Raw genomic sequence first — 22,670 nt, forward strand, 5'->3', positions numbered from 1 at the left:
CGACAGTGGTTACTAGGGTCTACGTCATAATTTCTGCCACACCAGCCAATCAGCTGGCAGGAAGACGGCCCCCATGCAATATGGCCACGGTGCAGTCCCTATGCAACATGGTCACCATCCCTCTCCGTGCTTCTGCCGGTTTGCGGCTTCGTATGTGTAGTTTAAAAAATAATTCGGACTGCATTTATGTATACGAGTATGTGAGAGTACGTGTGTGTAACTCTTCGAATGTGTTACTTTGCGTCGGATTGTCTTTCTCTTTGTGTCTGAGAGTGTGTGCCTGTGTGGTGTATTTGTATGCGGCTGTCCATGCGAGTATTTTATAGAGCGTGTGCCTGTCCCACAACCGCCTGTCAGCGAGCCTTCGAAACTTCACGTGGGCCTCGGAGTGCACCTGGCCTGGCACAAGCGCCGTGGCGACGTCACCGCCGCTGAACGCCGGCTGTTGTTGTGGGGAGCTGTGGTCAAGTAGCTGGCGCACGATGAACCCGGCGATCCGAGTTCCGATTCCCTCTCACAGCTCACACCAGTGACGAATGTCTGAACCGGTACCGGGCCTCCCCTGACTTGGGCGTGTGTAAACATCGGCATTGGGGAGACAAAGGCGGCCGGGGCTTGGCTCTGGCCACCTACTCGCATGCCGATCCGGCCTTAATTAGGTGCTAGTTAACAGGATCTTTGTGTTTGTCTAGAATACCCATCTGGATAAACACGTTAACTTGAACTGGTAATAACATTCAGATACATTTATAATTGTACCTATCACAATACACACATTACTGTGCATTATTTCTACAGGCATCCCTTTAACTATATACACATGTCAATGTACTTTATCGTGTTGAAATGAAATCAATACACTCTACAATGCAACTATAACAATCGGCATACAAAGAACAAGTGACAACATACAGCAATCAATATATTGCAAGTTTTGGGCAGGTTTGGTTTAATAGTACCATTTGTACAATGTCATAAAACAACAATAAACATTATGTAACAGCAATAATACAATGAAAATGCATAACTTGTCCACCACGTCACAAGATATAAAAACACAAGCTGGTAGTGTTTGTATTAATGTGCAGTGACGTCTGGCTATTTAAAGCATCTCAAAGCAAACAAAATGGTGCGTGTGTTTGTCGATGGTATCCTCAAAATCCAAAAGCTGCTCACCCCCAAAAGAACTATCGCCGAAGGCTTTTTTAGCGATCACGCTTAAACAGGGGATGTTCATGCACTAAGTGAATCTCACCATTTCAAATGCAACTCTCAGCAGTGTGAACCTTATTGTCAGGATGCACGGGGCAGTTTAGCCGTGGCTATGCAAAGAGCAACTAAGAATCTGGCCAGACTGTTGCATATACATGAAGCAGGAACGGGCATATGGGCGTGGGTACGGGCCGGTGGCAACCACAGGCCCCCTCTGTATTTAACTGAACTCCCTGCCAGAAACGGGGTAGAATTGAGCCAATTCTGCATAATAGGCATCGGTCATGGATTGCAATGGCTGTTCTGGCCACATGGAATGGGCGATTATTGTCATTTTGCCCAGATAGACTAAGCAGTACCTAGCAGAGTTGGTTTCAAGATGTAACCCCCCCCCCCCCCCATTCTATTATACAAATATCTGATAGCAAAACCCCTGTTAAACTCCCATTTAAATACATTTGAGATTGACATTGAATCACCAATAGATACATCACTTCCTGCAGGAATTGTCCAGGGTGGAATCCTGGGACTCAAATACCATATAATTATTGCAAGAATTGCAGCTCTAGTGAGCACACTGTACATGAAATGCACATCATGTAGCTTATAGCAGGCATCGACTTTAAATAACGTATCCTGACAAATGCAGTGATGAATACACCACCGTTTTCAAACCAAGGTCAAATATGCAATTGCGTTAAAAGAACACCCCACATAGATGTATGTATAGGTGGCAACACGTTTAGTTTTTGGGCTTATTACCGGTCTTCACAAGGCCAGATGCTATACTTTTATGTCCAATTAAGTTCTTGTCGTAAGGACAAAGCAAGTGGGCTCAATGGGCGTTAACCACTCACGTGTAGTATGCACAAGCTAAATAAAAAGTTAAAACACACCCAATGGTGACAAGCTTATCAACGTTTGAACACATTTTTCTTGACCATCAAGGCCATCTTGGCCAGCTTAGTGCAAATAATAATAAAATCAGTTTTCAGACAATACTGTAACTTAAGATTGATACATATGTACATTTTACAAATATGTTAACAGAGAAAATCGAACCCATAGTTGGGTTGACATTTGTCTATCGCATATTGCCTGCCTAATTTATTGCACGTTTCTTAAGACTCATCAGGAGTGTCTGCTGTGGACTTTTGACCTCTTTATTCGGCATTTCTGCCAAATATTAATACCAAGATTCAGCAAACAAACGTACAGCAAGCGTAACCATCAGCACATCACATGTGGCGATGTGCCCGTAAAAAAATGGCAGTCTGTGTAACATTACGTGAGATAGTACCAAACCTCTCGGTAGTTATGACCGGGATTGAATAGTTAAAAACCATTTCAACATACACAAATCCCTATCCAAGACAACACAGTATTTTGATTTAGATTGTAAAATAAAGGAAAACATTGACTTCGGTCACTTGAGATGCTGCGGTATTTAGATGAAAAAACACTTTCAACAGAGGAGGCAATAACATGAATACAAATAATAAAATATCAAGGAAACAAATGCCAAAAAAGGCGCGCAGGAAAACACCCCCTTGTGTTTGATTACTCGGCTGCAGTAACATTTCAGCCTCTTGGGAGCGATTTACTAATGGGCATCTTCGCCGCTGCTGCAGGAAACGAGCGGCATATGTTTTGTCAACTCGCTCTTCGCCCTCCCTGCTTTAGGATTTTATCTTCCAAAGCTGAAAGAAAAAAAAACACATAATTTCCCTGGTGTTGGACCTGCACATTTGATAATACAATCCATGCAGTGTTGACTTTGATCAGTAAGTGACTACAGGACTGTAATATTTACCATGGCGAGATGTGCGACCATGTGGATTTGTCTAAAAAAACTGAAAGACCAACAATTGGAGGGTAAGCACTTTTGATCTGTGTGAAATTAACAGGTTTCATTTTTTTTGTTACACAAAATAACTTTTACACAATCTATAATGCAAAGTTGATTTTTAAAAACACATTTACATCATACATACATAGGACCCTTATCAGGACAAACCTCAACATACATGGTGCCCTGGCAGAAAACATTTTCGTCTCAATGTTTCTGTTTGTCTATCTATCTTCCTGCATCACAGTTTCTGTGTCCTATCTCGCTCTGTCCCCTATGTTGCTGTGTCTGATTGTACATCTGTCTCCCGGTGTCCCTATGATTCTGTGTCTCTTCACCTGCATGTACATTCTGCATAACCATCATATATTTTTGGCTCTTCTTACAGCATTACTCCCTTGGCAGCTGCCCTGTTCACCCACACCCAAGACCATCAATATATCATCGCTTGTGCAGGTGTGGCTGATGCACGTGTGTGAAAATTATCACACACCCGTGATCTGCTTGTCTCTATGAACACCAACACTCACCTTGAGGTTGAAGCCCAGGAGGTCGCTGATCACACCGGAGAACGCCGACAGAATGACGACACGCGTAATGTTGTAGAGCATGGGATTCATTGTGAGGCCATAGAGCCGGAACGGCGAGTCCAGCTCCTGCAAATGCAGTATAGAGCACATATGGGCCTTTATTTTAAAGCCACTGGCAGCACACACAGCCAGACCTCCCGGGGGCTATGCCCCATTCTCTCAGTTTAGACCTGTGCCCAATTGGCAGGTCCTTGGCTCAAACTCCCTCCCCCATCCTGTCCCATCTTGAGATCACTTAATCATTTAACTCTACGGACCTCGTTATTTCAAGTCACTAAGCAGTATTATTTTTTTTTCCTCTGGGACTCTTTCCCAACATAATTTCTCCCAGAACTGCCTTCATCAAGCTTTAGCTCCTGAGTATGTCGTCAATTCATACGTTATGAATTTTTCCACATTGTTCTAATACTGCTTTACCCCTCCTGAACCTACCTCAGAACTTCCTCTTTCCATCCAACCGAATTTCTCCAGTCTTAAGAAAACAAACGAACATCTAAAAAAATTGTTGGCCCCCCTCCAAATATTATAATTATTGAGTTATCGACGAAACATTTGGGTGTGCACCTTGAGCAGCTTGGTTGCAAGCTTCAACACATTGTTCACCAGATTAAGCTCTTCCTTCTTGTTCGGTTTCTTCTCCATTTTCAGGTACAAGTTAATCTGCACACAAAGCCAAACGTATCCGACGACGAGCCAGAAAAGGGGAACGGTCAAACCACTGGAACAAGAAAATCTCAAGACGGTGACCGAACAGCAGGGGTCAGCGACCCATGGCTCCGGAACCACATGCGGCTTTTTTACAGACTACAGTGGCGGCTCTTGAAATTTCCCCCCCAAAAATGGCTTTTCTTGTTATTTTGGTTGCCGATCTCTGACAATGGAAATCCAGTTCACCATGGAAGTCCAGTTTACCATGCGCAGGGGTCGACAATCCGTGGCTCCGGAGGCACATCCAGATCATTAAGGACCGCTTTATGATGTCATTTATTAAGGACCGTCTCGTATTCACATTCATTTCGGCTCTTGAAAAAAAAAGCCTATTCTTGTTGTTTTGGTTGCCGACCCCTGCCATCGAGCAACAGACTTCCAAGCATAAGGTGAGTTCAAATCCTGGCTACGGGTGACCGCCCAATCGTTACTCCAGGGGCCGGTATAAAACGTGGCATCAATCACAGGCGTCCTACCTGCTCCGTCAGCAGAATGGACGTGTTGCTGTATTTTTTGTTCGTCTCCGAGCCGAGCGTGACGAAGCGCAACAAGAAGATTCCAAGCGAGAGGCTCCACGCCAGCAACTCCCAGTTGTAGTGAACGTCGAGAAAGGTGCTGTGCCCGTTCAACAGCTGTCCGCACGCATGCACGCACGCACAAGCCGCGTGTTAAAATCACCAGCCAGACGTCATGACGTTCCCACACACCCGCCTTTTTCTTCCATACGGTGGAGAGTTGATCAAACATGTTCATACGTTCACTTCGACATTGGTGAGCTAGTGGATGGCTACACTGGCTTGGTGAATATCTGAAATGCTGCCGGTAAATTATCAAAGCAAGCAGTGGTGTCAATGTGTGTTCTATCAATTGAGTTCGGTGACTATAGACACAGTAGGCAATTAATTTTCCATTGGTGTAGAAGATGTCCGCACAGCAGGTGCGATGTTATAACGTGAGTCAAGTGCAATTACATCCGTTTGATGTTTTTGTAACTTTATCTGGAATTGTACTTGAATCAGGTACAGGATAATCTGCCCAAGCTGACTTGCACTGCAGGGAGTTATTATTTGGCATTCATTTGTGTTTGTGCAGCGTTTCAATTTCTTATGTGACGGTTGTTTTTGTTCTGATTTCTCGGTGTGCTTTGTTTCCTCTACTTTAGTTTGTTTTGCTTTCATCATTTTGGTGACCCAGGTCACTCAGGTCACTCTTTCCAATGGGACAATCCTGGTCCCTTGGGTTCTCACCTGGTTAAACAAAATAAACAGAAAAAAATGTATAAATGAATGAGGATAACGCTGACCTGAGCACAACAGATGAAGACCACAGAGAGCTCAAGCAGGAAGGCGGATGACACGATGACGTCCACCGAACGCTGGGGACCCCGCCTCTGGAGTGAACACCATACACGCACAACACTCGGTGAATGAGTTAAAAGCTACCCAATGCCCTGGTGTGGCCGGGACAATACAGGGTTCACAAAGGCTGTCTCCGGTGTCCCCCGAAGCCTAATTGCGATTTGATCCCACTGTAAAATATTCTGGCCTCGTGCTCAACTCAGTTATGGGCAATGGGCGAGGCTACGTGCGTAGTGGATAGGGCTTGCAGAGGAGTCTGCAGGGCCTATGAGCGAGGCCAATTTCAGAAAGGGCAAGAACACTCGCTGTGGGAGTGGGGCTTGTGAGTGTGTGGTCGTGGCTATGTAAAATTGGTGGGGCGGGCAGAGGGAGCGGCTGCCAGCTTACCGTATATCTCAGTTGAGCCACCCAGAAAATTAGCAGCTTTAAGATAAGTGCACACTTATATTTAAGATAAGTGCACGCTGTATGGTGATACAGAAATAGCCGTCCACCTATTGCAAAGTTATTTACTGCATAAACCACGTAGAATTCACTTTTGCTTTTTCTATTATTTACGTTTCTATTGTGAAACGAAGACATTGCAGTTTCAAAACTAGCAGTCTACCACACTGTTTCAGAGAAAGGCCCAAGAAGATATCAGAACTACGCTAACGTTACATTAAAAGACCTGTTCATCTGCACTTGGGGGTACATCCTTTCTTTGCACTGCAAAGAGGGTTCAAAGCAAGTCGATCACAATTACATCTGCAATCCTTAAAACTGAAAAAAGCTAAAGTAAATATTTTTGTAAATACGAATGTTTTTTTGTGCAGTCATTGATAAACAGACAGTGGCCACCAACTCCCTACACTTGACAACCCAGCTTAATCACAAGCAAGTATAAGAGTCTTAGTAGTACCAGCTCAGTGCACTGTCAGCCAATCAGACACCAGTATTACCACAGTTGTTGGAGCTATTTAAAATATCTAAGTGAGCATGCCCCGGGCTGAACCATAAAATGACGACACGGCCGTAATATTTACAATGTCGATCTGTGCTACCGTGTGGATTTCTCATCAATCGACTTAACAAGATGCACACCTTCAGGTACGAGCGCAGCGAGAGCCACATCTTGATGTTTTGAACTTTCTTGAGCCGGAAGTGGGGGATCTCCGACTTGCGCGCCCGTCTGGCCGATGTCAGGTGCCCAAACAGCTTGGCGAACAGATACCGCTGTCGCAGAAACAAACCGCATGCGGGGTCAGGTTTGCAGGGTGCACTGGCTTGTACTTCCATGCTGTTCAGTGCATGGGTGGATTGTGTTGAACAATTAAGACACGATGGCATGTATGTTGAACTTCTTTCGCACCGTACATAGGCAACCATGCTAATCAAAGGTGTGGGGGAAGGACAACAAATTAAACACAAAAAGCAGTTAAAAAGATACATATGCTATATGCGTAAATGAGTGTACGACTAAACTGTATTAACATAACCACAGTACTTTTATATGTAATACTTATTTCGTACTTGCACTTAATTATCAATTTAAATAATATCCTAGCTTCATAAAATTGCGTCCTGGAGTGAAGTATTTTCTCTTCTAGCTAGGCATCGTGGCACACAGCTATAATCCAGCGATGAGAAGGCATGATGTAAATCGGTAAATCCCCTTAATCTTATGGGTTGCAAGGCCAAGTGATGACAGTACATCACGTGGGACAATGAATGTCTGTGCAGACTTTTCAGTTCTTGTTCCTCGGATGAATGGTGGGTTTACTCCAGGTAATCGATTTTAATCCCACGGATGTATGTATGTATGTTGAACTTCTTTTGCACCATACTTAGCAAACCGTGCGGGGGAAGGCAAATTACCTCCTTAAAATGGAATTGGCCAAACATCCGAATGCAGGACCCTCTGAACGAATCTCAAGAATCGGTGGTCTCAGTACCCTTCAACGGGCATCAACGCTATCCACCTCACGCCACCCTGCCCAGCCACATCTGACGAACATCCCGCGGGCCCCTCGCGCCCAGGCACCACCTGCTTGTAGGTCTTCTCGGCGACGGAGAGCATGAAGAAGAGCAGCCACACGAGGCACACGCGTTGCACGAGGCAGATGACAACGATGGCGGCGGCGGCCGGGCCGGCGCCCAGGCCCAGACAGCACCAGAGCACGTCGAGGGGGGACGCGGTGCTCGCCTGATCCAGCCCCATGTGCCACAGCAGGCGGAAGGCCAGCGGGAGCGCACCCATCAGCAGCGTCATCAGGTTGCTGAACACGTGGTACACCTGGCCTTGCTTGTACGTGTTCACCTACCGCGCGGAAAAGTTCACGCGGCGAGGCGACGCATATTCAGGGTCGTGAGAGATTTGAGAACGTCGTGATTTTTTCCATAAGGTCGCAATCGTTACACACGAAGTGCTCGCCACAAGTGAACCACGATAACTAGGATTTTTTCGTCAAAGAACATAAACCCTCAGACGAACTCCGGCTATCCTCAACAGCAGCGACTTTTGGCTAGCCATCGAACAAAGACAATCACCGCATTGCGCGCTTTCGGATACGCTTCTGCGGCCGTCTGGAACAGTTTCTTCCATGATTAGGAAGCAATTGGATCTATGCACTTATAACCACCATGCACCAATCATTTTCAATATTTAAACTACTCTAAATTGGAGTGTGTGTAACAAATTCCACACACCACTTCTCATGGCCGAGGGCTGCAAGTATATATGTCGATCTACTTACAACTCCGGCCAGCGCGGTTGGCTACGTACGGTGCGAAATAAGTTCAACATACTTACAATGTGTTTAATTTAAAGACATTACGGATGATAAAACGCACACAAATTAGGTTTCCAAAAGTGACGTACATTTCCGATTCACTATCCAATGCCTGCATTGGTCTGTGCAACATACAATCACTCTTCAAGGTCGCCGCGCTTACGGCACTGGCCTTACCCGGTTCATGATCATGCCGCTGATCTCCAGGACGGACATCTCGGCCTTCTTGCACTCGTTGGCCTCCCACACGATGGCACTCACGCGCTCCAGCCCAACGGAGGAGCTGCCTGGGAAGAACAGCTGGCTCTGCTGGGAGAGGAACATCGCCCGTGAGAAGATAACGAGCACGCAACTCTCCAGTGATGGGAAACCCACTGCCCGCCACTTCATTTCGCACCTCCGATTAGCACGGGTGGCTACGTAGGGTGCGAAAGAAGTTCAACATACGTACGTACATTTCATATGGCCCGCGGCCACGGGACACCCACCACTTTAAAAAGGCCCATGAACGATATTTATCTGAGATTGCCAGCATCTCGGCCAAACTAATCAAGCAAGAGGGAAATATTTCAGATCTGGCAACAACACTCTTTCCAATATTCGAGTACTTAGTCACAGTCGATACGCACGTTTTTTTATATTATTGTTAATGCATGGTCCAGAAAAAGTATCTGAAAGTACTATTCAGCTCTCAGGCGCAAGGTACCAACAACTCTGATGTTACACCCAGCAGTAGCGTTCCTTCTCAACTTGTTACCCATTACGCAAGTTCAGCCAAGCGGTAACTTTCTACTATGCTCACGTTTAAGTTGAGAAAAACTCCAAGGATTTAGAAGTACGTGGAGCGAAACGTAGGACAACACTTCGAACGGCACAAATGAATCACAATATCTTGCTGATCTCGTCAAGTAAGATAAACCACCACGCAACTCCGGTCATCCTCACAACGGCCTTTAGCTGGCCATCGAACAAAGACGGTCACCGCATCGCGCGCTTTCAGATGCGCTTCTAAGAGCCATCTGGAACACTCTTCCTTGTGATATTAGGAAGCCACTGGGGCTATGCACTTTCAAATCATCTCGATTGAAAACTAACTTCTTAAGAAATGCTTTGTACGTTTCGTTTGTTGTCCTTCTCCCGTACCTCCGATTAGCACGGTTGGCTACGTACGGTGCGAAAGAAGCTCAACACACGAACCGAAATCTCGACAAGAGAGCTGCACACTCGCGAGCTCCTGGCGGCGCCGGGGCCAACCCACCTGCTGGAAGGGGTCGTCCCGCGCGCGGGCCAGGGTGGCGGCGCTCGCCACCGTGTCCTCGCTGTCCGTGGAGCCCGTGGAGCGGCACTCGGCGCCCAGCAGGAGGTCCTCCCACAGCAGCTCCTCCGTCTCCGACTCGGGCCGCGTGCTCTCCGAGTCGTGGCGCGACGTCGTGCAACTGCGCGAGCTGCAGCTGCCTGACGAGCGCAGCACCTCCTGCCAAAGGCGGTGGGAGCGGCGGGCACAGCGGGCGGGGTGGTAGGAGGGAGTGCGGCAAAACGGAGGTACACAAGGGCACATATATACACGTGTATATATATACAAACGTGGCCTCAAAGTGCAGCTGGCTTGGCACAGGCGCCGTGGTGACATCACCATCACTTTGTGGCAAATGGTGGGTATAGGTATAAAAAAATACAAAGACAAAGATCCCCTGTACAGCCTGAACAGACTGTTGTGGCAAGCACTGTTAGCGAGCACCTATGAAGGCCGGCACGGCACACAAAGTGGTGGGTGGCCAGCACCACGCCCGACCGCCTTTTTCTCCCAAGTGGCGATGTTTACACACCGCACCAGGTACTCATTTGAGGCTGAGGCGCCCTAGGAGAAGCCCAGGACCGGTTTAGATAATCGTCACTGGTGTTGGGAAAGAGCGAGAATCGAACTCGGATCACCGAGTTTGAAGCGCAGCGTCCTAACCGCTGCACTACCGCTGCCCACTTGATATATATACACACACACGCATATACATGTACACACACAATGGGCTGACATGAATAACCCAGTAGCAACCAAGGAATGGAATACGTCACAGAGGACGTCCACCGAGCGAAGAATTTAGTCTGTGTGCTGGATCGCCTGAGGTGGCCGTAGCGGCAGCCCGAGCAGAACTTCAGCATTGGATTGACCATGGCTGATGATGATCACGAAAAACACGAGAACGAGCACACAATGGCCAAGAAAAACGCTATAGCCGACATAGGCCGTTGTGGAAAGTGCTGTTAGCGAGCACCTATGAAGGGCGGTGCGGAGCTCGAGGTGGGGGTGGCATGGTTAGCACTACGCCTGGCCACCTTTGTCTCCCCAGTGCTGATGTTTACATGTGATTTGAGGCAATTATTTGAAGAGGCACAGTGCAGAATCAGATAAAATGTGCCACTCATGTTATCCTTGGCTGCAAGCTGCAAATCAAACTAGGATGCTGGAATTGTAGCCCAGTATACAAACCACGGAGCCATATACAAAGCAGTGACGTGCGGTTAGGTCAATGGCTGGGGAGGCACTGGCTAGTGTCAGAGCCAGATTCACACACTGAAGGGGGCGTGGCCTCACGGAGGAGGGCGTGTCCTCACTGAGGGGGGCTTGTTAGACACGTCCCCCTCAGTGAGGCAGATGTGATAGCTGCCTCCCCTGGTGCTTTTTCATTGCAGTTTCATGACGAGACCAGCGAGCCTTAATATCTTGAAACACATACGTGAAATAAGTCACCTGGAGTATGGAAGGTGAGGACATGAAATGAAGGGGTCTACAAACATTACATTGGTGACATACTGAGATAGTAACAGGCACGCGCTTATTGCCTGCGCTCCATCCAGTTACTGAGGGGTTGCGCAATCAGAGGGGAGGCTGAGCTCGTCGCTGCCTCACCTCTCGTCGCTTCCTGTATTTGCAGCGGAGCTCCGCAAATATGGCAATTTTGACTATAAAAATGATTGGAATCGTACAGAAATGACATTTATAACACAGATCAGTGGAAAAATCTTAATATTTATTTTATTTGATTGTTCTTTTTTTGTACTTTTCGTAACAGCTATTTCCATTGGAGTATGAGAGGTGAGGCTCTGCCTCCCCTGCCTCCCCTGACCGCACGTCCCTGGCACAAAGACACACACACAACAAGCACAGGAAACTGCATTCGGACGGGAGAAAATGTAAACAAGCTGATGTAACATGTCTACTGTGCACAGTATATATTACAGTTGTACATCAAATGAAGGTATGTGTCTGTTGTGGAAGATCATTTGCATTTAAGTGCAGATGCGCCAACATGGCTTTGCACGGATACCATCATTTGACAGTGAATTTATAATGTGCATGTTTCCCTTCATTTTATGAAAGTAATGCTCTAACGAAATGAAAATGCAACATCTGGACCAAACAACATTAAAGCAGTGTATTTATTAATAACAAAAACCGCTATTCATCATTTACCAGCGCAAACAACACAAGGCAAGGTTAAGCAAAATGAAAGAATGACGCAACAGGACAACACATGGATTCAGGAAACCTTCAAAGGTCAAATAAATTAATAAACATTAGTTATGATTGGAACCGTTGGCTAGGCGAACTAGACGATGGAATCAAACTGTAATGCAAAACAGAGACGTTGTTCATCTGGACAGGAAGAGGATGACACAGGCTTGAAAGGAAACGGGGTCACAGTTAAAAAGCAAAACCCAAATGTTAGTATGATTCACACATACATCAAGAAGAAGCGGGGGGGGGGGATCTATTTAGGCAGAGCCCAGAACACATTTACACTCCTCATTAACAAATGCCACGTTCCATATTAATAACATCGAAGGTTTTGATAGCTGAAAGGCTGTTTTTAACCCAAGTCAATAAATGTTCACTTGAATTGCACCCAATGCGATGGCCATTTCTTTAAATAGTTATTGGTTACAGTTTCTCGATCTGTTTGTCACAACCTGACCAGAGGGCACACACGGGCAAAGTGTCCCTAAACAGGGAGATCTCGCCAAGCAAAACAACAAGTACCTCGTGGTTTGTGTCACCACGCACAGGTGCAAGGGTGAGTCACTCGCTTGCATTGTGTACAGAGATCCTATGGTTTTCAATGGCTTCCCATAGAAACTGTCGGATCTGCTCGGGTGTGAATGTCAGAAACGTGTGAAGTGTTGCCTTAACAGAGGCTGGCTCTAACATTCTGCGATCACGTAGCCACTCGCACAACATTTTTTGCCCCGCGTCATACCAATTAGACAGCACGCCCCCGAGCAAGGCACTTGCGTACGTCAGTCTTTGCTGCGGCCAGAATTCTTCACAAAGGTCACAGTTGTGGACGCGCCCGTGCTCGCGTACACTCGGAAAGCAATTTTCAACCTCGGCTGTCGCAATGCAATTGCCATTCGGCCAATTTCAGTCAAGGAGACTATGCCCTCCGTTCACCCGACATCAGGTGCGTTTTCAAGCATATATAAATCATAAGTGGGACTTCTAGACGGTTTGGCAAAAGTGTCACTTTTGGGCACGCAACCGCAGGGATCTCCAGCGTGGCGGCGGCAGAGACACAAATCAAACACAAATACGGAATAGGAACAGAAGGGGCTTCCCAAGCCATTGCTAAGGCGCTGCAAGGACACTGAAAAGAGCGCCGCAAGAAGACATTGCACGTGGGCAAGCTTCGACGCAAAAGCATCGCTGCTCTGCAAGGCAAAAACGTCTGCGAATATTATTGCAGCTCAGCATTGCCTGTGGTGGCGACGGAAGTGTGGGGGGGGGGGGGGGTTGGGGAAGGGAGAGGTGGGGAGAAGCCCCCCCCCCCCCCCCCCCCCCCCCCACCGTTGGTACCTGGCAGCACTGTGGGAAAAGAAAGGAGTCGTTCTCTGATCGATCACAACTCTCAGAGCCGGAGGCCGTGGCACCGTCGCGGATGGCGTGCACGCTTCCCTGCACATGGGCATTACACGGGTGCAGACACGCACGCACATACAGACACAAAGACAAAGATCCCCCGTAATAGCCTTAGTATGCCTGTTGGGGCAAGTCCTGTTAGCGAGCACCTATGAAGGCCGGAACGGCACACGAGGTGGATGGGGTGGCCAGCACCACGCCCGGCCGCCTTTGTTTCTCCCCAGCGGCGATGTTTTTTTACACCACACCAGGTACTCATTTGAGTCCGAGTCCACCTAGCGGATGTTCAGGACCGGTTCAGATATTCGTCACCGGTGTTGACCATGAGCGGGAATCGAACTCGGGTCTTTGGGTTTATAGCGCAGCGCGCAAACTGCTACACTGCCACTCCCCACACATACGTACACAAACACAAAGATTCCCCCATATGGCAATAACAGACTGTTGGGCCAAGTGAACACACATGCACACGCATTCAGGCAAGTGAGCATACATTCACACGGGCACACGTATGGCATGCAATACCGGTTTGCCTTATAAAACACTTGGTTTAGTGATCAAAGGTACAAATAGTTCCATATGAGACTCTAGGGGGTCAAATTAAACTGTCTGTCGTTAAATAACTTTCAAGTGAAAGCCACCTCCATTTGCACACTCGCGTTTTTCAATTCACAGCACGGAAGAATACATTTGAATCAAGCAGCATTGGAACAGGTGTAAGAGGCAATTATTTACAAGTTATACAAATGACATGCTAATTTACGTTTAGAATCATAAGGATAATATCAAGAACACGACAGAACAAACAAAACGGACTTCACGAGACAGACAAAAAATACAAGACGCTACAGAGAATTCAAAAATAATTGATTCTTGAATCAAGCCATGGCTCCCGAATGATAACAATTATTTTAATCTCCTTCGTGATAAATTTGTGTACGCTTATTAATGAGCAAAGCATTCCCATATAATTAACAATCAATCAAAACCAAGGGCCTTCTACATAAATGATCACGATCTAGCTTTACAAAGCCGATGAATATGAAATTTGACAGCAGAGACACTAACAAAGGGAGGCATGGGTGACAGTTGATGAATTTCCATGGTTGCCATCCGATTGCTCTATAAATGTATTACGAGTGGACAACAAAGCACTGATGGATCCTCATGATAGACAACCAACCGCTAATAACGTGTTTGTTTTAATGGTTTGATGCAAGACTGAAGGCGCAATAAAAAGGAATGATTTACGATTAAGAATTCAAGATATATATTCGTGCTACGCAGGGGGGAGCATGGAAATATAATTCTCCTGTTAAATAAAAAAATGCAGTGTAAAATTCCCAGCTCAATTAGCGAAAATCACAGCATTAGATGGGGATTACTTACTGTTGAAAAGACCGTGGGGGTGGGGTTAAACTTCTAACATTTACATTCCTTCCCTCATTTAAACATTTAACAAGTTAAATTCAAAATATCCCGCTCACGTTTGGCATGTTAACGGTACGGGTAAATGATGATATTATTTCAGCTGAAAAACATTTTATTTCTGAATAATTTTTTGGAGGTTACAACTCACTACTGTTATTTTTCATTTGATTGATTACGTTTACAAAATAACAAGCTATTTCTTTACTAGGTATGCAAAAATTTCCCCCAACGGTGATTTGTCCGGAGTCGGAGTCACGATGCAATTCAAGAATCAATTATCTTTTTGTCTCTTTGGTACCATCTCATCCATATTGCTTCTCTATTTGTGTGTGTCTCATTTGTATCGTTTGGGTCATTCCAACATCCAAACGTAACATTAGCACGTCATTTGCATTTAACGTAAACAACCTCCTCCCATACGCATGATTACATGTGTATACCATGAGCGAATAAATACATTTTATTTGATTAATCAAGACATCGTTATAGGCATGTTCTTTACCTATCAAGGTACATGCTTGGTCAAAATGAATGCAAGTGCTTTTGAAGTATACCTTATATCTAAATGTAATATACTCTTTCATTGGTTATTATTACTTAATATTCTCACGTTAATTAGGATCCTGCATACCCTTGTTACTGGAGATATTTTACAACACGTTGGCAGCAATGCTTCATTTCACCCACGGTGAGTCACAATGGGCTCTCACCTGGTTAACAAACGAACGCGCCGCCACTTTGCCGCGTCCTCCCGAGACACGTTACGCGAGAAGACGCGTCACGACGGTTTACCGCTAGGACAACGCGCAATCGGCGCCAGCGCCGGGGGTTGCGGGGTCAATGTGAGCGTGCCCGTACCTCTGCGGAGCAGTGCTTCCTGCAGTGCGTGTGAAGCTTGCGTTGTCGCAGCCCGTCGCACGACGGACGCTCCGCGCCGCGACGGTACACCGGCGTCTCCGGCGCCCGCAGTCCGCCACCCTCTTCCTCGCTCGACAGGTCGTCCGAGGCGGCGGGGCCCAAACGGCCCGCCTCCTGATTCCCGACAGGAGTCACATAAAAGTGCGTTGCAAGCGGTTTTCTATTTGATTAAATTGTTGGCCAATTCAGGTGAGAAGCGTGTACACATGGGCTCCGTCTGTCCATCTGTCCTTCTGTCCGGAACGAGGGGCACTATTACCCTCCGTTTAGAGGATCTAATATTACGAGACTTTAACATAAAGTTGTGGTGCTATTAGGCACTTGCCCGATTGAAGCTAGGCCAAATTTATCCAAGGGTTGCCCACAATTTGGAGAAACGCCAGAGCACAAAAAGGACTAATTACAAATATGCAAAAGATGTTGTTTTTTTAATAGCTCCCCGTTAGTTTCCATGCTAATTCAACACATATGAAGACAGCACACACTGAAAAGAATGACATTATCTGTACATATTTTCGCACTTTATATTTTTGTGTTTTTTTACAATTACAATTGTGCTATCGGCATAGTGTTAATGGACAATGTATCAATTCAGAGCTCTGGCAGGGAAGCCCACAACTCCTTGTGTTAGAGAATGGTTCGCGGAAGCAGACAGCATCGAGCCACTTGTGAAATCTCTTTACATGACCGCTCTTATCCATACACTTGGGCGTGCACTTTCTGCTTCAGAAAATGTTTTGTTGCAGAGGACAAATCGATGTTTTACTTTTGAAAAACCAAACATAATATGACGTGTGTTTGTGCAATGATTGGCGAGTGGGTTGAGACAAACTCACTAGTTTTGCTAACCTTACTTAATCACGCCACGCGAGTACACATTTTTCTCCACACACACACACGCACGCATACACCCCCCGTTTGCCACTCGAGTATATGGGGGCACTGCCACGTGTGTGTGTGTGTGTAACAGGGCACCGCCCGTACCTGCTTGCCATGTGACCCCTGATGGGGGCGGCCCTCTGCGGAGAGGGCCTCCACGCGGTGCGAGAGAAGGGGGCCGCCCCCGGCAACGCAGTGCCGCGAGGCCTTCCCCTCCAGGCAGATGTAGCCATTGTCAGTCTCGGTGGACTTCTCCTCGTAGCGCTTCCTTTGCTCCGGCCTGGGGGTGCGGAGACGTCCCCAGGGGACTCGTTACTAATTGCCCAGGGGACTCGTTACCAATTCATTGCGTGACATTTGTCACTTTCGTAAAACGACGACACGTTTTTTTAACCTCGCCCCTTCAGAAAACGGGCAGCAGTTATGAAGATCGGCCACCCCTCCCACACTTATGGTCTGAAAACCGGAGAGCGGTAGCACAATGGTTAGCGCTCTGAGCTATTTATTTTAGGGGCAAACCTAAAATGATTCTTGAGTTATATCAGAGCTGGTCCTGGGCACCTTCACACATCTGCCCTAACCAGTGTGGTGAAGTATGGGCAAAAACCACCCCACAAATAACATGGTTTGGCATAGCCTTTATTCAATAGTGGATTGTCTAAGGGTTATAAACTATATTTTGAAAAAAAAAAACCCCACAAAATGTTTCAGCCATGGGCAACAGCACAAACACACAGGTGCGCATGTTTGCGTGGGAAATGCAATGCACCCATCTGGCTAAAGTTTTAGCAAATCCCTGCAGGAAAAGAGAGGTGAGAGATAGATGCTAGGTCAATGGCAAAAAACAGGGTAACAAGCTCGACAGTGAAATACACAAATTCTCACCCAAAAAAAACAAACATAAAACATGAGTAAGCTATTCCCATCCACAACAAATGGGTAGAGTTTTATTGTATGAAAACTAAACAATATCTTTTTCTCTGATGTGATATGTCTGACATGGAAATGGTGTGGTTTTTTACTGATGAAACCCAACTTAAGAGCTCCTTAGCTCACAGGGTACTTCAAAATAAACTGAACTAAACTGCACTGAACTATTAGCATGTGATTTGGACTCCAAGTAGTCATGGATATTTTTTTCCCATTTAGCATGGGATTCGGGCTCTGACTAGTATGAATATAACGATTCAAGTGCCGCCCCAGCGGTACGATTCAGGATCACGATTTAATAAAACAAAAACATTTCTTCGTGTGCCTTGTTTGTTCCATGTCGTATTTTTTTTCACGTCGGGTTTGTACAATATCATTTTCTCCATTATACTACATGCTTTAGAATGCCATTCATGTAAATTTTGCATACATCGGAAATAATGTATTCTCACGTGCATGGCTCGATGTACATAACTGCTTGTATAAGAATCAATGCGACTCGATTCATCGTTACCAGCACAATCACGAGTATTGCTTCCAAGTGAAATTTAAAAAACGTACCCAGATCAAGTATCATACGCAATATATTTTGATTCAAGCGGTGAGCGAGTTTTGTTGTTGATGTTGTTGAAGTGTATGTATGTATGTGTAGTGTCGTAGCGACGGCTGGTGACCAAAATCGGCAACTGTGGTGTACAAACAGTACACACGCCAGTGAGCGACAATATGCACGGGTGTGTCGGCAGAATGGAAGAACTGGGGCAAGGGTCATGGAGGGGTCCATCGGGAAGCCCCTGGAATCTGCTAGTGGGTTCGAGAAGGGGGGCGTGGCCAGGGCAGAGCGAGGCCACGCTGCTAGGATAAAAGGAGCCAAGAGCCGTAGCTCGAGGCTGCTCGTGGGAATCGGATCGTCTCGTTGCCGTCGTCGATGCCGTCGCCGCTCGACGTCGCACTGCTAGATAGCCTGTCAGCTATCTTAGTTAGCACCATCGATGCTAGATGGCTAGTGTTGTGTTAAGGCTAGCGAGTGACTCGTGTGTGTAGTCGAGATAGTGTGTGTTAATAAAAGGTGCCTCCACAATTATCGTCTCCGAAGTCCTGCACTACGTATGTATGTTGAACTTCTTCAGCACCGTACATAGCCAACCGTGCGAAATCGTGCGGAGGAGAAGAGGAGGAAAGCAGCACTGACCCAAAGACACGATGTCTCCCCCACGCGCGTCTCAGGGCCGCCAGAACCCCGGGCCCGTGGCTCCCACCGCCTGAGCGCCTGAACTCGTCCTGGTTATCGGTCGTACTCGAACCACCTCCATCTTTGCCAGGGTCACTCTGTGATGCTTTACGCAGTCTCCTGTAGAATTCGGTGGAAGGGGGGTGGTGGGGGGGGAGAGGAGGTCTATTACCACTTTTCTACTGGCACATCTGTGCTGATCCAGTGAAGGGCTCTCACGGTTCGGGTGGTTTTCCACTGGCTATTTGCCGAGCCGGAAACTGAACTGCTACTACGCTCGGCTCAAAAGTAGACATCTGAACATAGCTCTGGCTCAAGCAGGGCCGGGCCCGGGGCTGATGATGCAATCCAATGCGTGTGATGTCAGCCAAGAACTGCGAGGACACGGCGTACAGCATCATGCACGTGCGTCTTTGCCTCGTTCAATGTGGGACATCAGCGGCACAACTCGGGTTCTGCAGTGAAGAACAACTTGTCCCCTCCCAAGCCATACTGAGCTGGCTTGGCCTGGTCTAGGAGTGGCTCAGTTGTAGAGTGGTAAAGAGGTATCTGCCGCCCTGCCTGGCGTGGCAGGCAGGGCGGCGATCACTGTGCTTGTGGGCCTGTTAACAGTGCTTTTTAGCACAAAAGAATCGGTACATTTTCATGAATCGTTGTAATAAATAAATTTAAGAATTGAATATTTTTGTCTTGTTTAATGTTTTATTTGCATTCTCATTTTTTTTGTTTTACCTAGCTCGGAGAAACGTTTTCGCCTCATGTGTATAATTTTCATGACTTGTAAACAATTCATTATTACACGTACAATTAATGCCCCATTTGATACATGTATTGAAAACATCGCCACGTACCTCCTATAAACATTGCTACGTACCTACTATGAACATTTCTGAAGCTTTACACTGTCGAGTGTACGATTTACCAGAACAAAAGCAGGACTCTTTACGCTAGATAAAAAATGTCCAGTCAGCGTGAGAGTTCTCTACCCGGATACAGTGAAACCGAACCAGAGTTCAAGCAGCACTGCACAATCCAGCTTCATCTAATACTGCACAGATTTTTCAAAAGGGCAATAACAAATTTGTATGTCGACTGTGGATATTTTGTAATGTGAATATCTGAGTGGCACATTATCGCACATCTACAACATTTTGGTCAATCCACTGCTGGATGAGGGCTTCCCCACGCTGCTTAGGTCGTGGGGGTCAATTGACCGCACTTGCCGCTGGTCAGTGTGGGTCAGCGAAGACGTGGGAGCATAGAAACATATCACAACAATAGATTTTGCTGCACTGCCCTCTGCTGACGACCACATAGCACGGCCTCACATCCGCCTATGACAAACTGGCATGCGTAGCGGATGCCCATACAAAGCACTATTATCCATGCTCAACCATAGATCTTTCCAGGTTGTTGTTGCTCTGGAGAATGGGAGATCGATGATCAATATTCGGTCGCCGCGTAATAGCATTCGGCGTGATTTCTCACTTAACAGATTGGGCCGTGTGAAGGCTGCCATCTTCCAGGTGATTTTGGTCACAAGCATACGGCTCAGCTAAAAAACAACTGACTGCGTATGCCTCTGTGGAAGCAGCTGTTCCGCAGGCAGCATATGCAGTGGATGTATGGTGGGGGGAGCTATGCCAGCATTCCACTGCCCTGGTCGGCCCTCACCGTCTTCGCTTGGCCCCGAGGCTGCTCTGCGTCTTGTAGAAGTGAGTGGAGACGATCTGGCAGTGCACGGTGCCCAGCAGCAGCATGAGCCACACGGGGCACAGGACCTCCGTCCACGGCACATCATGCTCGCTGGGTCCGCTCACGTACAGCACGACGGCTAGTGCTGCGCACGTGCGCACGCCATGCACACAGGCGGTACAATCAACACTGGCCGCAGAAACGTCACCCACACTACCAATGGACTGTGCGCCTTACACCGAAAATACACATGAAGAGGTGGCTGAGCATATGTGCGTATGTATGTATGTATGTAGAACTTTTTTCGCACTGTACGTAGCCAACCGTGCTTATCGGACGAGCAGCAGGGGAAGGACAACAATTTAAACACAAAAATGTGCTCGAAAGAAATGAGTTTTCAATATATATTTAAAAGTGCATAGCTCCAGTGGCTTCCTAATACCGGAAAGGAAGAGCGTTCCAGATGGCTGCAGGAAGCGCATCTGATAACGTGCAATGTGGTGGCCATCTTTGTTCGATGGCCAGTGAAAAGCCGCTGCTGCGTGCATGACCGGAGTTCGTGTGATGATTTACGCTCCTTGACGAGATCAGGATGGTATTGCTGTTCATGTGTGGCAAGCACTTTGTGTGCAATGGGTGGCTAAGGGGGCAGAGGGCTGAGCTGAGCTGGCACCACTGAGATCCTGGGTTCAAATGTGGGGAGTGTGGCTGTGATTCAACTGAGCTTTCTAGTCTAGTGGAGTGTAGGCAGTTCAAGCCTAGTCACAAATGACCGCAAAACAATTTACATCAGATCAAACTTGGATCTGCACTTAATTTGGCTGAATTTCAGCTCTGAGAATAAAAAAAATTAATTTGACTGCTGTGTGGCAAAAAAATTACTCTCAGTGGTTGAACAAGTAAGAAAGAGTTGCCCCCTAATGTGTGGAACACAGGTCACTGAAAGCCAAAGTGGTGACATCTGCTTCTATGGAGTATTCTCTTACACCCCGTGATGCACTGCTGTGTGAGAGTTTTGAATGTATTGTTGGTCTCATGACACTGAAAGTGCAATCGAGTTAACATTCGTGCAGAAGACTTTTTTGCTGAAATGTTTCTCAACTTAGGATTTTTCAAAATGACTAATCCATACACAAACTCTGCAAGAGCCAGTATTTAAACATGCTTTTCTCAGAAGCCACACAAGGTGTAGGCACGTACGCAGCGAGTACACGCAAACAGCACCACAACCAACAGCTTCGGTCACTAATCAAGACGGAAACAATCTCTGCCAACGTTTACGATGGATCAAGCCGAGCAGCAGCGTTGAGCTCTTCCCTGCGGCGTCCCCACCCCCCCTTCCCAGGCATCCCCGCCACGTCGTACCCTGCAGCACGTAGAGCCCCAGCAGCCACAGGTAGATGCCCGCGGAGGTGACCTGGATCCACCAGCGCGAGAAGAAAGGGAAGAGCAGCACGCGCACGATGCCCTTGCGAGTGATGGCCGTCCAAGCGCTCTCCGGCTTGGCTTTGGCAAATGTGGAGCCTGCACGCACGTGGGGCTAAATCAGGACCCGGGCAGTGCAGCAACTCGACTCGCCCACTCACTTCCTGCAGCGAAGAGAATTACAAAGTACTCTGGACAGCCTTTGTTAATCCATGGATAGATGAAGGCCTCCTACCCCCCCCTTCCCCCATGCCTTGCTAGTCATGGGGGTTGTGTGACCATTGGGGCACCACGGTGGAGAGAGGTTAACTACTTTAACTAGTATGCAGGAGGTCTATACGCCCGATTTATGTTTTGTGTCTTGGGACCTGAACGGAAATCCGTCGACAAGAACAATCCTAGACGACTTTCCAAATAGCCAACACAGACCTGTAGTGATCCATATCGGTCTTCAGATTCCGTTATTCCGCTGCGCTCCAAAACCACGTTGGAATCTGAGATCAGCTGAATGGGTGAAGTTCACTGCGGACTTGGAAGCATCAGTTGGAATAATGCCTCCACACGGTCAACTACCGTCGCTTCGTTGGTCTCATCAAGGCAGTCGCCAAGGCCAACATCGCAAGAGGCTTCAGAAAGGTCTTCACTTCATGTTGGACTCCAGAAAGCGAACAGCTTTTCCGGAAATTCAATGCTGATAAGAAGCAGGAGTCTGCAAAAGCCTTACTCGAGTCACTGAATTTCCAAAGAAGAGAAAGGTGGCA

At 47.1% G+C, this 22,670-nt stretch overlaps 1 protein-coding gene across 10 annotated transcripts in view; it reads right to left on the reverse strand.

Moving 5' to 3' along the window:
- Positions 1–921: 921 nt before the first annotated feature.
- PHTF2 (putative homeodomain transcription factor 2) overlaps positions 922–22,670 on the reverse strand; it is a 42,082-nt gene continuing 20,333 nt past the window's right edge. For 5 of the 10 annotated variants that reach the window (XM_032954246.2, XM_032954243.2, XM_032954241.2 and 2 more), the window contains 15 exons: positions 21,850–22,008; positions 20,464–20,629; positions 18,751–18,909; positions 16,734–16,908; positions 15,690–15,863; positions 13,338–13,436; positions 9,747–9,962; positions 8,666–8,797; positions 7,744–8,016; positions 6,801–6,932; positions 5,663–5,749; positions 4,836–4,991; positions 4,216–4,311; positions 3,592–3,717; positions 922–2,912 (listed from right to left, as the gene is read on the reverse strand). In XM_032954246.2, the coding sequence (XP_032810137.1) occupies positions 2,892–2,912; positions 3,592–3,717; positions 4,216–4,311; positions 4,836–4,991; positions 5,663–5,749; positions 6,801–6,932; positions 7,744–8,016; positions 8,666–8,797; positions 9,747–9,962; positions 13,338–13,436; positions 15,690–15,863; positions 16,734–16,908; positions 18,751–18,909; positions 20,464–20,629; positions 21,850–22,008 (2,171 nt within the window). In that variant the 3' untranslated portion in view covers positions 922–2,891. Of the gene's footprint in view, positions 2,913–3,025; positions 3,066–3,591; positions 3,718–4,215; positions 4,312–4,835; positions 4,992–5,662; positions 5,750–6,800; positions 6,933–7,743; positions 8,017–8,665; positions 8,798–9,746; positions 9,963–13,337; positions 13,437–15,689; positions 15,864–16,733; positions 16,909–18,750; positions 18,910–20,463; positions 20,630–21,849; positions 22,009–22,670 lie in introns of all 10 variants that reach the window. The other 5 variants (XM_032954249.2, XM_032954240.2, XM_032954242.2 and 2 more) reach the window with 4 other exon arrangements.

Source organism: Petromyzon marinus, chromosome 14 (genome assembly GCF_048934315.1).
Source record: "Petromyzon marinus isolate PM22_M1 ecotype Great Lakes invasive population chromosome 14, UKy_Petmar_22M1.pri1.0, whole genome shotgun sequence".
NCBI classification, from domain to species: domain Eukaryota; kingdom Metazoa; phylum Chordata; class Hyperoartia; order Petromyzontiformes; family Petromyzontidae; genus Petromyzon; species Petromyzon marinus.